General features: G+C 32.6%; 3 protein-coding genes across 10 annotated transcripts; 1 reads left to right on the plus strand and 2 right to left on the minus strand.

The window, feature by feature from the left end:
* Positions 1-41: 41 nt before the first annotated feature.
* Positions 42-7319, minus strand: LOC111305612 (uncharacterized). Of its 3 annotated transcripts, none has more exons than XM_089750241.1 (2): positions 7182-7319; positions 42-634 (listed from the first exon to the last, which is right to left on the minus strand). In XM_089750241.1, exon 2 carries the CDS (start codon positions 617-619, stop codon positions 194-196), a length of 426 nt encoding a protein of 141 aa, XP_089606367.1. In that variant the 5' UTR covers positions 620-634; positions 7182-7319; the 3' UTR covers positions 42-193. The 3 variants fall into 3 exon arrangements, with proteins under 3 accessions (XP_089606367.1, XP_089606366.1, XP_089606368.1); XM_089750240.1 differs by lacking the exon at positions 7182-7319 and adding an exon at positions 1219-1364; XM_089750242.1 differs by lacking the exon at positions 7182-7319 and adding an exon at positions 1031-1166.
* Positions 1476-8929, plus strand: LOC111305610 (Lycopene beta/epsilon cyclase protein). Of its 2 annotated transcripts, XM_022903298.2 has the most exons (18): positions 1476-1747; positions 2009-2126; positions 2205-2392; positions 2493-2600; positions 2887-2951; positions 3766-3871; positions 4526-4609; positions 4935-5081; positions 5163-5291; positions 6031-6098; positions 6582-6615; positions 6700-6784; positions 7197-7264; positions 7340-7453; positions 7551-7586; positions 7686-7772; positions 8318-8409; positions 8558-8929. In XM_022903298.2, exons 1-18 carry the CDS (start codon positions 1589-1591, stop codon positions 8652-8654), a joined length of 1785 nt encoding a protein of 594 aa, XP_022759033.2. In that variant the 5' UTR covers positions 1476-1588; the 3' UTR covers positions 8655-8929. The 2 variants fall into 2 exon arrangements, with proteins under 2 accessions (XP_022759033.2, XP_089606362.1); XM_089750236.1 differs by lacking the exon at positions 2493-2600 and having other exon boundaries at positions 1521-1747; positions 2205-2224.
* LOC111305611 (coiled-coil protein) lies at positions 7182-11838 on the minus strand. 5 transcript variants are annotated; one of them, XM_089750239.1, is made up of 6 exons: positions 11370-11834; positions 11157-11278; positions 10869-10960; positions 9873-9959; positions 9666-9776; positions 7182-7379 (listed from the first exon to the last, which is right to left on the minus strand). In XM_089750239.1, exons 1-5 carry the CDS (start codon positions 11708-11710, stop codon positions 9669-9671), a joined length of 750 nt encoding a protein of 249 aa, XP_089606365.1. In that variant the 5' UTR covers positions 11711-11834; the 3' UTR covers positions 7182-7379; positions 9666-9668. The 5 variants fall into 5 exon arrangements, 4 of the variants coding, with proteins under 4 accessions (XP_089606365.1, XP_089606363.1, XP_089606364.1 ...); XM_089750237.1 differs by lacking the exon at positions 7182-7379 and adding an exon at positions 9080-9211 and having other exon boundaries at positions 9687-9776; positions 11370-11838; XM_089750238.1 differs by lacking the exon at positions 7182-7379 and adding an exon at positions 9124-9174 and having other exon boundaries at positions 9687-9776; positions 11370-11835.
* Between the last annotated feature and the right edge of the window lie 2517 nt (positions 11839-14355).

Raw genomic sequence — 14355 nt, forward strand, 5'->3', positions numbered from 1 at the left:
CATACTCATCTGCAACCAGTGACTGCTAACAAGAACAAATGTTGTCGAATGAATAAGCTGTTCCATTCTCAATGTAATTAAATTTCTTACAGCACAGATGAGATTTAAGGAAGGCAGATGGTGGTTGCAAATTTCAATTATTGATATCTCACCCCCTAAATACACTAGAAGAATAACACAGATATAATGATTACTAGTCATCCCCATATGCTCGGAAACTATAACGCTCTTGGTATGGACCATTGAAGAAAAGATCTGCCTCGAACCACTTCGGGTAACAAACAAGATCCCCAGCAACAAATCGCATAAAGCGCTGACTGCCTTCAGGCACAACCCTTACCTCCCCTTCCTCAATGTAAACCAGCTGATTAACTTGCCAGTCCCACGGTAATTTGCACTTGCCTGTCTTCCATATTGACCATCTTGAAACCCCAAGTTGTGTTAGTCGCTCTGTTGACACTTTCCTTTCTACCCTCACATTGTACAATTCCTCTAATGGCTTCTCAATCCGCATTGCTTTTACAACACAACATGAAGATGCCCCAACACTATTGTTGGGTCTGCCGCTTCTCTTGAAAGAGAAGGACCCAAGAGTTGGACTACATATCATGCTTGCCATATCCTGAATTCCTACCTGCAAATTTGAAGCATAATCACTGTGGAGTCATAGAGAAGTTATCAACACCACAAATAAGGATTAATCCAAAATTGTTATCGTACATCGAGACTGTGTAAGTAGATTGTTGTCCTAAATCGAGAATGAGCTAAGACAAGCCAAATATTTAAGTCAAAACTAGATCTTCTAATTTAGGATATGACAGGATGACACGAAACTATATGAAAAAAAAATCAAGTGATATGGGTTAAAATTTCTCAGAACCAGGGGAAAATTACTTCAACATTTATCTTACTGGTTCAATTGATTATGACATCACTTTTACCAAGCATTTTATAAACATATGAGCAAATTGCAGATTCTTAAGCCCAATTTCTTTCAAGAAAGAAGAAAATAAAGAGTACACATAATTACATAATTCTTGGTTCCAATTTTAATAATCCACAAACAATATTGATGAGGATTAAACGATCTTTTGCCTCCCCACTTTCCCAGATTTTCTTAGACACCAAACAGAGGAATACACAGGCATAGATAATGAAGATAAACCCCCAAAAATATTCAGAAGAGAACCCCCATAAAATAGGGTTGGATTCTTTTACCTGTTGAAGTATATATTCAAACTTGTACCGACCTAGATGAACACTAAGCAACAAAGTGAACCAGTTTCTAAAACCCCTTTAGGCTTCAGCTGAGGTTTTTATCCACGAAAACGTAACCCTTTAGTTGTCACAATTAGCTCTTACTTTCTCTTACTTACCTGATACCGGTTCTCTCGGTCATTTCTTTCTTTCTTTGTTTTTTTCTGGGGGGGGGGGGGTGTTGGGGGAAGGGGTTGCACAACAATTGAATTCAAGCAGATAAAGACAATTAATCGTTAACGTGTCCACTTCTCTTACACAGCTTCCCGTTTTGAAAATTTTGATGATAAAAAATAGAGAAGCTTAGAAGTTACTGTGGTTTGGTTTCAACATGTTCTCTGGAAGCATGGTGATGGTCTCGCTGAGACCCTTAAATGGTGTCTCTCGATATCCATCAAAACCTCCATTGGTTTACAGAAAGAGGCAGAGAGCTCTAAGGAATATTATTTACATGAGAGCACAAACACAAGCAGTGCCGTCCAGAACCCAGGTAATTACACTTTCCTTTAATTCCTGTTCTTTCCCAAGATCATGACGAAGTGAAAGGATAAAACTGTTGGTTGTATAGGCAATAGTTTGTTAGTGTCTACAGACTACAACCCAGGGTTTATAATGATTTAGTTGTTTGTATAGAAAAGATTTGATTGGTGGATTCAAGGGAATACATAATGTGTCACAAGTATGTAACACAGGGAGTATTAGATTATTTGTAGGCCAATTGATTCTAAATCATTACTTTTCAATCTTGCAGAGGATAATGGAGAGCATTTCAGTCAGTGGTGAGGTTGGTGGTGCTGGTGGTACGTACTCCTATAATGCCTTGAAGAGGTTGGACAAAATTTGGTCAAGCATCTGCTCTGCTCAGACTGGTATGTCACTTTTTGTGAAGCAAAGTTTAAGTGTTGTGTTTTAAAATTGGTAAAGCTAACCTTCACTTCTCTTTGCAGTTCGGCAAGAACCACAACAGGTAGTTTCAAGCTTTCCTGGTGTGTTTAGCCATTCTGCTCTTGCTGAAAAAGAAGTGGATAAATGTGATGTGGTAGTTTGTGGGGGTACTTTGGGAATCTTCATTGCTACTGCCTTGAGTGCCAAAGGTCTTAAAGTCAGTATTGTGGAAAGAAATATATTAAAAGGGGTAGGTTTTGCATAGATTTCATTCTAGAGATCTTTATAGGATGAATAATTTGCTTCAAAATGCTTACTTGAAAGAGATGTTAATGATATTTTGATTTTAGAGGGAACAAGAGTGGAATATCTCAAGGAAAGAGTTAATGGGACTTGTAGAAGCCGGCATTTTGGATGAAGATGACATTGATGAAGCTACTGCCGTGTCATTCAATCCTGTTAATTCCTGAACTTCATGAATTAGTTAGTGTTTCTAAAGTTAGCTGATTTATGTTGGCTCCAACTATAGATTCTGTAGTTGGCATCTTGAAAGTTTTCTGTCAAACTCTACTTGACTTTCACTACCAAGCACTTTCTTTATTTTGCAAACAGTTTTCCATTCGTGAAAGTTCCTTCAACCCCCCCTCCCTTTTTTGTCCTGAATCTCATTTGCATTGCCACCCTTGAGTCCTGATGCTATTATACTTATGTTTATCTTTTCTTTTCATTTCATTAACTGCGCAGAACAGATGTGGATTTGAGAATAAGGGTGAGATCTGGGTAGAAGACATTCTTAACCTGGGTGTCTCGTGAGTAATTTTCCTTTTTGAATCTGCATTGTAGACAAATAATAAAAGGCAGATCTGTTCTTCTGGATTTTACCTGTTGATGTGTTTAATATTTGTACCAAGTTTCATTGTGACATTAAATAAAAAAGTTACAAACACAAATTCTGCTAACAGCTTCTCTTTCCGTTTACCATTAATAAGATTATTCTTATTTGTTTTGCTGAAAGAGACAGCTGGTTATTTTACTTATTGCATGGAAACTCTGTTTTATCTTGTCTTTTTTATTTGCATATTAGAACTGAAAGTTCTCTCATTCATTTATGTTACTTTTTCTTTCATAAGAAATGGCATCAAATGTTCCTATAAGCTATAATTTAGCGGAAAACAAATGGCTATTGAAGATGGGAAATTTCGAACATTATGTGGGTTGGATATAAAATCCTCCTAGGTGCAACACAAGATTTGAGTAAATCTTTATGAAAAGATTAATAGCAGAGGCAGAAGATTGTGCAAACTTCAGTTTTGCTTTCAAATTTTCATCCTTATTTGAGTGTTAGGAAGCCTCTTTTTCTGTAGACAAAAGTATGCTTCATTCTTGGGGAAATAACTAATGTATCTGCGGGTTGTTCTTTCTTTTAAGCAGACCTCACTGTAGTTATTCTTCAGTTATATGCCATTATGTGATGAAGCTTGATTTACAAAATTTCAGAAGCTTATCTTCCTTTTCGTTTTCTCAAAAAAGCTTGGATCAATGTCGTTAAAACATATTTTGCTCATTGTATTTCAAAACTTCATTAGGACATTCACCAACTGGTATTTTGCTCCATTATTCCAGGCCTGTAAAGCTTGTAGACATTGTGAGGAAACGTTTTGTTTCCCTTGGTGGAGTGATCTTTGAGGGTTGCAGTGTGTCTGGCATAAGCATTTATGATGATGCAGCTGTGAGTTTACTGATATTTATGAACTTGTATCGTTGATATTGCATATTATTGATACTTGATACTGTCATCTGTTAATGAGGTTGAATTGATAGGTTAATTCTGCTATCTTTCTTAAATTTGATGGATCACATCCCTGATATTCCTGATAATAAAAGTCACGACACTCCAGTTAGAAAACAGGGTACGATGCCTTTTATCATACTCCAATTAGACCAAAGGGATAATTTTGTGTAAGAATACTAGGACCAACTTTGGTTAAGCAGCAACAAAGGTACAAACTTGACAGGACAGACCTATAGTATATAAGACTAGAAAACACGAAATGACTAATCAGGATTTGGGATTTTAGCAAAAAGGTTATATGTATACAAAGAATGAAATATTACTGGTTAAGGAATTTTTTATTTCAATTCAGTTTTGAGTAAGAATGTGATGGAAAAAATGTTTGTATGAGACTTATCTCTCTGTTTTTCATTATGCAAACATGTCTTTCAGCCTGATAAAACATTGTCCTCTCAGTTTATATGAGACTTTCCTATTAAAAATCCTCCTGTAAACTTTAAAGAAATTTAATAAATTGTAAACTAGGATTAGATTTCTCCATTAATAAATAAACAACTAAGATGATTACATCTTGCCACCTGTTCTTTATAGGTCTTGCAACTTGCTGAAGGAAACATTCTTTCATCTCGTCTCATCATTGATGCCATGGGGAATTTTTCTCCTGTGGTAAAACAGGTTATGCTCCCTTTCTTATATATAATTCATGTATATCTCATATAGTGGTTGAATATGCTTCTACCATTTGGAATAGGAAGATTAATCAAACATAAAGTTAACTAAATTTTACATGATAAATTCATTTATAAATTTATGTGCATGTGCATGCTTTTATTGAATAATCGAACATTTTAGATTCAAAGAATATGTGCATATGACTTTGTCCTATAAAACTTTTGCATCGTTAACTTACCAGTGAATGAAAGAAAATCAAGTCCCTTTGTTTAGAATATGATCAAGCTGGCTTAAGCCGTCTATTGGTGGTCTGTTTTCTGATTTACAGATCAGAGGTGGTAGGAAGCCAGATGGCGTTTGCCTTGTTGTCGGGTCCTGTGCTCGTGGATTTAAGGAGAACTCTACCAGTGATGTCATATATAGTAGTTCATCAGTGAAGAAAGTTGGCAATGCAGAAGTCCAATACTTTTGGGAGGTAGATTGGCTCTTTTCTGTACCATTAACATTAAATGGAAATATTAAACCTTGATAATTGTATATTTTTCATATTTTATAGGCATTTCCAGCTGGGTCTGGTCCCTTAGATCGCACTATTTATATGTTTACTTATGTTAATCCTCAACCAAGTTCCCCAAAACTGGAAGAATTATTGGAAGACTATTGGGATTTGATGCCAAAATATCAGGTTCATTTGCTGATCTGCTGTCAATTCTATTGGATTATTAATACGATTTCTAGCTGCTGCATCTTGATTTTGTTGGATCATTTACTTTTCTTGCTGTGATGTGCTTTACAACCTACCTAGCAACATATTATTAGATATGTTACATTTGTAACAACACATTATTTGCCCTCACCGACCCAGCCAATTGCCCCACTGCCAAGTTGTCAGGCTGGCAGTTGTAGTAGTCAACTTGCTAAGTTTTACATCTAGCACAGTACTGATTAATGTATAATTTGAGAATAATTATTCTTGGACAATTGTTAATGAATGCATATATGGAGCAGGGCCTAAGATTCTACTTTTAGAAATACTTTTTATTAAAAACATTGACTAACCTTGAATTAAATGAAAAAGCAAAAAAGATCTTTAAATGGCTCCCCTTATTAGCAAACTCTTTTGCAAATGCATGTGATGATTCAGTCAACAAAGGCAATAAAAGAAAAAGGAAAAACACGAGAGAAGAGAAGTAGATGCTCTGCTCCAGTTGCCATAAAAGGTGGCTCTTGATTCAAATAGTTTATCCTTCATTTATTACTAGTTATCTATTTCAGTTCACCTATAAAATATGCTTTCTACTGTCTCTTCCTCCATTCTGGATTGCTACATGATTCTGTTAATTTTCTTGCTTTAGAAATACTAGTGTGTTTATTTTCTGCAAGGGCTTGGAATGGATAAATAATTTGTGAATTATATTTTGTAGGGAGTTTCTATGGATAATCTGGAGATTCTGAGAGTTATATATGGCATTTTCCCCACGTATCGTGATAGGTAATGATCCCATTAATTGCCAATTCTACTTTAATGAGGTTAGAAATGTTTTATCTTATCTAGTTTAAAGCAATACCATTCATATGTTCATGTTGAAAATTGAGAAACTCTTGATAAATTTTCAACATAGGCTATAGTATTTTTGAAACAAAATGATTGGCTGTGTTATTATGATCGAACTTGAAGTTTGTTATAGAGTATTGACTTGATAATAGATTGTCTCCTGTTGTATTTTGCAAATCAGTAAGTTACCCATGCTGTGTCATCATGTATTCTTGGTGTGAGGCATTTATCTTTTCACTTTCCGATGAATAAATGTTCTCTTAGTAAATCTTAGCAGTTTTATTTTACACATCAAGCTTGTAGGTTGTGCTTTAATTTTTATATTTAATCAATATAATGTTTTCTTGGTTTTCACTTGAGTTGATTATGCTGAGTGTTTATGTTCTTCCAATTCTTAATGGGGGAGGATCGACTTGACAGTCCGTTGCCAGCAGCATTTAATCGTATTTTACAGGTTATTTTTCTATTAACTTTGAAATCTTCCAGTGGATTATTCATTGGAAATAGAATGCAAATGTCATGAATTTATTTTTTTCAGTTTGGTGATGCTAGTGGCATACAATCACCTGTCTCTTTTGGTGGTTTTGGGAGCTTGACTAGGCACCTTGGAAGATTATCAAATGGTACTTTCTTGTTATTTGCTAATTTTGACAGCCAATGATTATTTGAGAGTTTCCACAGATTAACAAAATCATTTCAGGAAGTGATATACTTTTAAGATGAGTTAAACCATATCATATTGCATAGGCTCCTTATATTCATGGATCTTAAATAGCACCTTAATGTTGACTTCTATTAGTTTCTTTTTTTTTCCTTTGTCCTCCAGACTGCACCAGGCTAGGGGTTGTAGGATGGGTGGGGGTGGGGGTAAGAACCTGAAACATGTATTCTTAATTATTTCGGAAAGAAAGATGTACATGGTAACCAGAACTTTGGGTAAAGAATAAGCTGATTTATGTTCTTCAGCATGGTGAAACATATATGAATTTGTAGATATGAGACAGCTTAAAAAATATGTACCTTTTTCAAGAACAGGGATTTATGAAGCAATCAATGGAGATTTTCTTGACTCAAGCAGTTTGTCGCTGCTGAATCCTTACATGGTCAGTAACCTGTTTTTTCTGGCTATAAAGTGGCTCGCTGTTACGGTTTTCTGAATCTAGATCTGTTTGCTGCAGCCGAACTTGAGTGCTTCATGGCTATTTCAAAGAGCAATGTCTGCAAAGAAACAGTCTAATGTTTCACCCGATTTTATTAATGAGCTTCTTGACATAAACTTCAAGAGTATGCAGGTAAGAATTTGTATGCTAAAGCCAAGACTTTTCTACCCTGCTTCATGCACATATTTGTTTTGTCATTGCCTAATGAACTTGTGTTCCTCTTCTCTAGAGGCTGGGGGACCCTGTGCTAAGACCATTTCTTCAGGTTAGTGCCATTTTTTTTTTTTCATTTCTTTTTCTTCCAAATATTCACTTCTTGGGTGATGATGATATTGATTTTCTGGTGACTGCTATGTTGTGACAGGATGTCATACAGTTTGGGCCTCTTGCCAAGACATTAGGCCTTGTAATGCTAAGTAAACCTCAAATTCTTCCAGCAATATTCAAGCAGGTAATTAATAACAAAAGAGGGTCCTTTAGCCCTTTCCTTCAACCAAGTGATATATATCTTTTAACTGTGTAAGTTGATGGTTTTAAAGAATGAGTTCATATAGCATCTACAATATTTTTCACTTTCTAACATAGTTTTGTGCTTTTTTCTGTTTCCAGAATCTGAAGTAAATTTATTTAAGAAAACCATTGCTGGAAAAATGCAACTAATAAATCTTATGCTGTGGCAGCTTAAATATATGTATTCATAAGGATATTTAAAACTTAACGGAAACCTGCAATTTTTATTTTTTTTTATGTATTTGAGATTATCAAGATTTAAACCCTAATCACTGGAACTAAGAGTCCAGCACTTTTTGCCTAGCTGTAACCGTAACAATATGGTATTGAATTGAATCTTGTTTAGTTTAGTTAATTTGCATTGATTGCCAGAAACTAAGTTAATATCTTGGTATTGTTTATAGTACATATAAAGCTTTGAGAAGCATAAGTACATTAGTGAATGAATTTGCATTCTCATGGTCAAATCCATTTGTTCATCTACAGGTTGAAATTCTTGTTCTTATTGACTGGTCTCGACATTTTTTCATGCTGGGATATTTTACATTTCTCTCATCCTTCATGGACCCTGTTATAAGGTAATTTTTTGGTTTTGTTTCCACTGAGTTTCATTGAAGCCTGACAAATTCAATGGCACTTAAAGAGATTTAAGAAAAGCAGTTTATTTCACTTGTGCTTTTCACTTATTACCATCTTATAGATCCCAATTTGTTTTGCCTTTGGAAGATCATGGTTAAACGCTTTTCCATCCAAGATGAAATATGAATGGAAGCGGCACCTTGAGGCTTGGAAATTTGGATCAGGGTTGGATTACAGGCTATGAATAGTAAGTCAAATAGGGGTGAAACATAATGAAACTAATACAGGAAATTGATGCTCAACTTGCTGATCTTGCAACTATCAACTTTCCTTTCAAGCTTTATATAATTCGTCTTGAAAGATCACCCAGTAATGAAAGTTCATTGAAAAATTTGTAGTTCTTTACAGATTCTTGAGACTATTTTATCCTCTTTTTATTTTGTGCATGGAAATACTCATTAACCAATCTGTTTCTTTACAGACATTTTTCTAATTGATTTAATAAAATAAAATTGTGCATATTTGGCATTCGTATGTATGTGTGTATATATGGGTCACCAGTCATAACTGCAAATAATTGTGTCTACTAGAAGATAATGTCGGACAATAAATGTAAAACAAATTAGCAGCGTAATTTCCTTTTTATTTGTATTAATGATATTCTTGGGACAATAAGAAAAAAGCCTAAAATGATGAATTCCAAGGGTAGCAAGCTGTTGTTGGGCTGCCTATTCCACCACAAGCCACTTTGAGTGCAGCAAAACCTAGATCATATAGTATTCCCTCAACCAAGATGTTTCTCTAATGGCCAAAAAAAAAAAACCAACATGTGATCTGGAAATGCACTGTTGATAACCACCACCACCCCCCACCCAAAGGTATAGCTTATCCTTTTTCATGTTTAAAACAGAAAGCCCTACCAATAAGGTCAAGTGACTTGAAAACTCATTAAATCAACATTCTTTCATCTAGCAATCCAATGATCTACTAGCATTAGGACTTCATGAGCTTCAGTTAATTGTCATAATTATTAGTTGCAAATGAACAAAAGTTCATGATAACCCAAAGATTTTTAAGAAAATTTTGTGTTACTTAAACGAGTCATGCTGTGCATATTATACACGAAGAAAAATCATTTTGAATGCTTATTTGCATACATTAAGAGAGGGAAACTTACAAGGAAAACTTTTCTAGACTTTCGATTTTATTCAGATGCAGATCGATACTTATTGATGGCAAATTTACATACACTTACAAGTCAATTAGATGATTTTACCCCTAAAATTTTAGAAAGCTCCTTTATGATAGGTTTTTCTTTAATAGCTTCCTCCCTTTCCAGGTGCCATTTCTTTGACATGTTTTCAGCCTGAAAGTTAGAAGCTCTGAGTTAGTACAATTATAGTTAGACTTGTAAAAAAGAATTAAACACAAAATAGTAGTATTGAACTTCTGACTATCATACCCAAGTTCTTAGGGGAAAAAGTTGTTCTCTAATCATTTCAAATTTAGGCTGAACCAGGTCTTTTCCTTTTGTTCTGACATCATCACTCTGCCAAAAGCAGAAGAAAACAAAATAAAGAAAATGAAATAAGGAAAACATTTCACCATCATCAATGCATTTCCCAACTTATAGCCACATGAGAAAAGACTAGTAAACACAAATGGAACACGTCATGAAGAAGAAAAATCACTTATCATAAACCCAAGGCTGTTAAATACTTGAATTAAATTGCCATTTGATAGGGCATGAAGACTGGAAAAGGAGGAAAAGAAGAAAGGATAAAGAAATAGATACCCAAAAGCATGAAATAACATTAATCTATCATAGCTTGGCTGAATCACATTTCCATCGTGAGTTAAAATTAACCCTCATTAGGTGAATGACAATTTGATAAGCATGTCATCAGAATAACACAGTGGCATTTGCAGTGATGGAGAAAAATGTACTGTCTTTATGTTTCTGCACAAGTGTCATAAACGTGTCAATTACCATGCAGAATAAGTTGATGAGCAGGTTTATCCACGGCAAAACCATTGCAGAATTTGTTAACATTATTAAGACCAAGTTCTGAATTACTATCATATTATACTTCAACTGATTCGTACTGTCAGAAATCTTAGATAATGCAGGAAAACTAGATAATCCGAATGAAACATTAAGTAGAGAGCTTTCCAATTGATCATCTATCTAATAGATACCGAATCTCTAATCTCCTATAACCAGAGATTCTCAATATTTTTAAGCATTTTTTTATCTTTTCAAAGCTTTCAGAGTGAATTGGAGGAAACCAATCCTCTATTTGTGCAGGCAATTAAATTACAGGGTTATTGGATGCGTCAAAATGTAGTTAGCAGGAAAATATAATAAGTGCGAAACCATATATTTCATCACAATTTCACGATAAAAATAAAGAGCACCAAAAAACTTATCAATCAAGGCGTAATAAGCAAAACTCACATTGTGCAACTCCAATTTGGACGCTGCCATCCCAAACATCAAGGCGGCTCCGCCAAATACAATTGCAGTTGCAGCCACAAAGGCTTTTCCAACTATATAAAACAAACACTAAAACCAAGTGTTAGAAGCCCTATGCGAAATTTAGTACAAAAGGCAACTGAAACTCATAATTAAAATGTTCTCTAATTCAAATTAGATTTGATTAAAAATAATCACAGTAATTACAAGAGCTTATGAGATGGTAAAGATGATAAAAAAAGCAATAAAAGGAAAAATGAATGAACATACTTTGCTGAAGCCCTTCAGCAGCAGCCTTCAACTTCTCCGGATTGAGAGGGGTATATTTGTCCTTCCGCAATTCATTAGCCGTCGATGCCATAACCGAATGCTCCGTGCTTGGCAACTGCCACCTGCAAATTCCTCGTTCAGAAACAATAGAAAAATCAATAACGAATAGAAAAAAACCCGAAACTTGGTATAAAAGAAAGGGGCAAAACTGACCTTTTGGGGCCAAAGGAAACCTGGGGTAGAGAAAGGTAAGCCCTGAGAGGGTTCAAGGCATCAGGGGAAGAAATGGAAGCATTGTTTGGATCAGAATGGAGGGCCCACTTGGAGGACCTTGAGAGAGATGAAGGACCAAACGGTTGCCGGAAGATCTTGGAAGGTAAAGAATGTTTTAGGACCTCTGGAAGGACGTCAGCTTGAGCTTCTTGCTCGACCGATGGTGGGTTTGACGGGAGGTTTTTGGGGGTTTTCTCGGCCAAACGGTTAACGGCGTGTTTGGATTCTTGGAAAAAGAAGGCTGCTTCTTTTCCCGCTAGCCTTCCCGCAAGAAAACTCATGGCGTTTCAATTGCAGAATCGCAAAAATGGGGTTTTGAATTGAGGATTTCTATTGGTTTTCTCGGATGAATGCCCTCGTCGACTTTTTAAGTTGTTGGAGTATTTATAGCTTGAGCTTGATGTCTGAATTTCAAGTACCAAACAAAATGGTTACTTCTTTGTTGTGTTTTGACCATAATCTTAACACTGTTAAGAATAGAGAGTAAAAAAAATAATAATACCCAAATAAATCCTAAGACTTTACTTAAAAATTCAAATAAAAAATTTTTCAATGCAAGAAAGTGAAACTATATATTTTTTATTTCCTTCTAAATATACTCATTAAATTTTAAAAATAGATTAATGAATCCAATTAACAAAATTTTTAAAGTAGTTTTTTTGTAAATATTTATCATTGAACTCATCTAAAAAATTTAAATTAGTATTTTTTATAAATTAAATCATTTAATTAAAAATTTTAAGAAAAAATTATTTTATATCATCAAGGTTTTAATTATAATAAAATAAAAATTTATAACATTAATTTCATATAATAAAATATCAAAGTCTTATGAGAAAAAAAGTAAAAAGACATTTTTGTCTGTTTTATTTTGGAAGTGAAAGGAAATTCAAACCCATTTTATAATTAAATCAAATGTGTAAATACAAAAAAAAAAATTATTTTTAAACACTTTCTAAAAAGAGTTCGAAAGCTTGAATGAAAATGCAAGGTAAATATAAAAATTTATATTAATTATATAGGAAAATATATATCTTAGTTTATTTTAATTTTTGTCTTTCTAATATTAGGTCAAAAAAGGAAATATTACTCAAATTATCTAATCTAAAACACTGAGGTGAGTCAAATATAACGGCTGTTAAAATGAAAAGTTTGCTTTCATTTTTTTTTTTTTTTATTAATATGGCTAAGTTGATTTTGGAAAAAAAAATTCTATATTGTATATTTTTCTTGGGGAACAAGTGCTGAAGCCACATCACCCCTCCTCTTCCGTGGAGAAGAAGATTTTGATTAAACAAAGGCAACAAACGGTCCACAAGCTTTATAAACAACTTGGTCCATTGCTCCGTACACAATTTTCTTGGTCAAGGTGGGTATATTTTTGCTTTTTATTTTTATTTTTATTTGAAGATGCAAATATTCGAATGTTATTCTTTTAATATAAAACCATGCATAGATTAATTAAGGCAAATGCTTAAGCATTTTTCTCTTTAATCTTCATATTTTTACTAATTTATCTTACAATTATAATATGTTACCGTGTACATGTAATTATAATAATTTTAAATCAAATTTTAAAATTTTAATTTTTGTATTTATTTAAATATAGTATTGTATAATAAAATATTAACCATTTTAACATTCTAATTCTTTTTAAAATTTAAGATTTAATTCAAATGGTTTACATTTTTCTTTAAAAGATAATTTTTTATAAAATTGTAATTCAATTTTTAATACTTGTAATTTTTTTTTAAATTAACTTTCTTAATTTTGGATTTATAGAATGAGTATAACCCATGAAAAATAAAAAATATATATATCTTAATTCGAAACCAGAATTTATATATTCTTTAAGAACTCCATAACCACTCAAGAGGGCAATAGTTTAATTTCTTTCTTGTATAGCTCTGATTGTCTTCATCTGTACGACAAATGTTCTTCTTTTTTATTTTTTTCATGCCGATGCACTGTTTTCTTTTAGTAAGTTTAAATTTTTAAGTAAAAAGCATTCTTTTTTTTTTAATTACTACTATGCCTTCATAATTCACATATATAGCATTTACCTTTTTCTTTGAAATATGAGTATATATTTGATGAATAATGACTTTTGCATATTTAGAGTTACATCATAGTTTTTGATTTGTTTCATATATAGATATATAAGTCAAATATGCATAAATTATTAATTTCAAAGAGTTAGACTACAAAAATAAAAGTATTTATAGATTGAATTCCACTTGATTCACATTTTTAAATTCTAAGCATGAATCATATTCATCCATTTAAATTAAATGGTAAAAAAATTTTAGATTAAATGGTAAAAAATATTTTTTTTACTTTTAAATTAAAATTAATTAAAAATATTATTAATAAAAAATATCACAAGAATAAAAAAACCTTTATCTAAGACTCGACACGTGGATAAATTTATTTATTAAAAATATCGTGAATATCTATTGTGATTTACTTATCATTAAAGTATTTCAAAGTTAATATAACATTGAACTAAAAGATAAGTTTAAAAATTTTAATATGTACTTAAATTATAATATAACTTAATTAAATAATAATTTGGTAATAATTAAAATTAAAATTAATTAAATTTTCATTATTTTGTTATTAAAGAAATTTTGGATTAAAAAAAAAGTAAAAGGCACATTTGCCTTTTCATTTAAAATTATCTTAGAAAATAACATTTTACAAGTTCATGTATTTTTCATCAAACCTCAAAAGTTTAAGAGGACGTTTTTCAAATTAAAAGAGATACGTGTATTTTCCATCAAATCTTAGAGTATAATGTATTTGAAAAATTATTTCAAACACTTTTATTGAAATTTTTAGGTTTCACATCAAAGTTAACAAAATGATATATACTTTTTAGAAGAAATTTTATAAAATAAAAAAACTAATTTTAACTTTAAAATTA

This window comes from Durio zibethinus, chromosome 21 (assembly GCF_047325235.1).
Source record: "Durio zibethinus cultivar Kanyao isolate XHJ-2024 chromosome 21, ASM4732523v1, whole genome shotgun sequence".
Classification (NCBI taxonomy): Eukaryota; Viridiplantae; Streptophyta; class Magnoliopsida; order Malvales; family Malvaceae; genus Durio; species Durio zibethinus.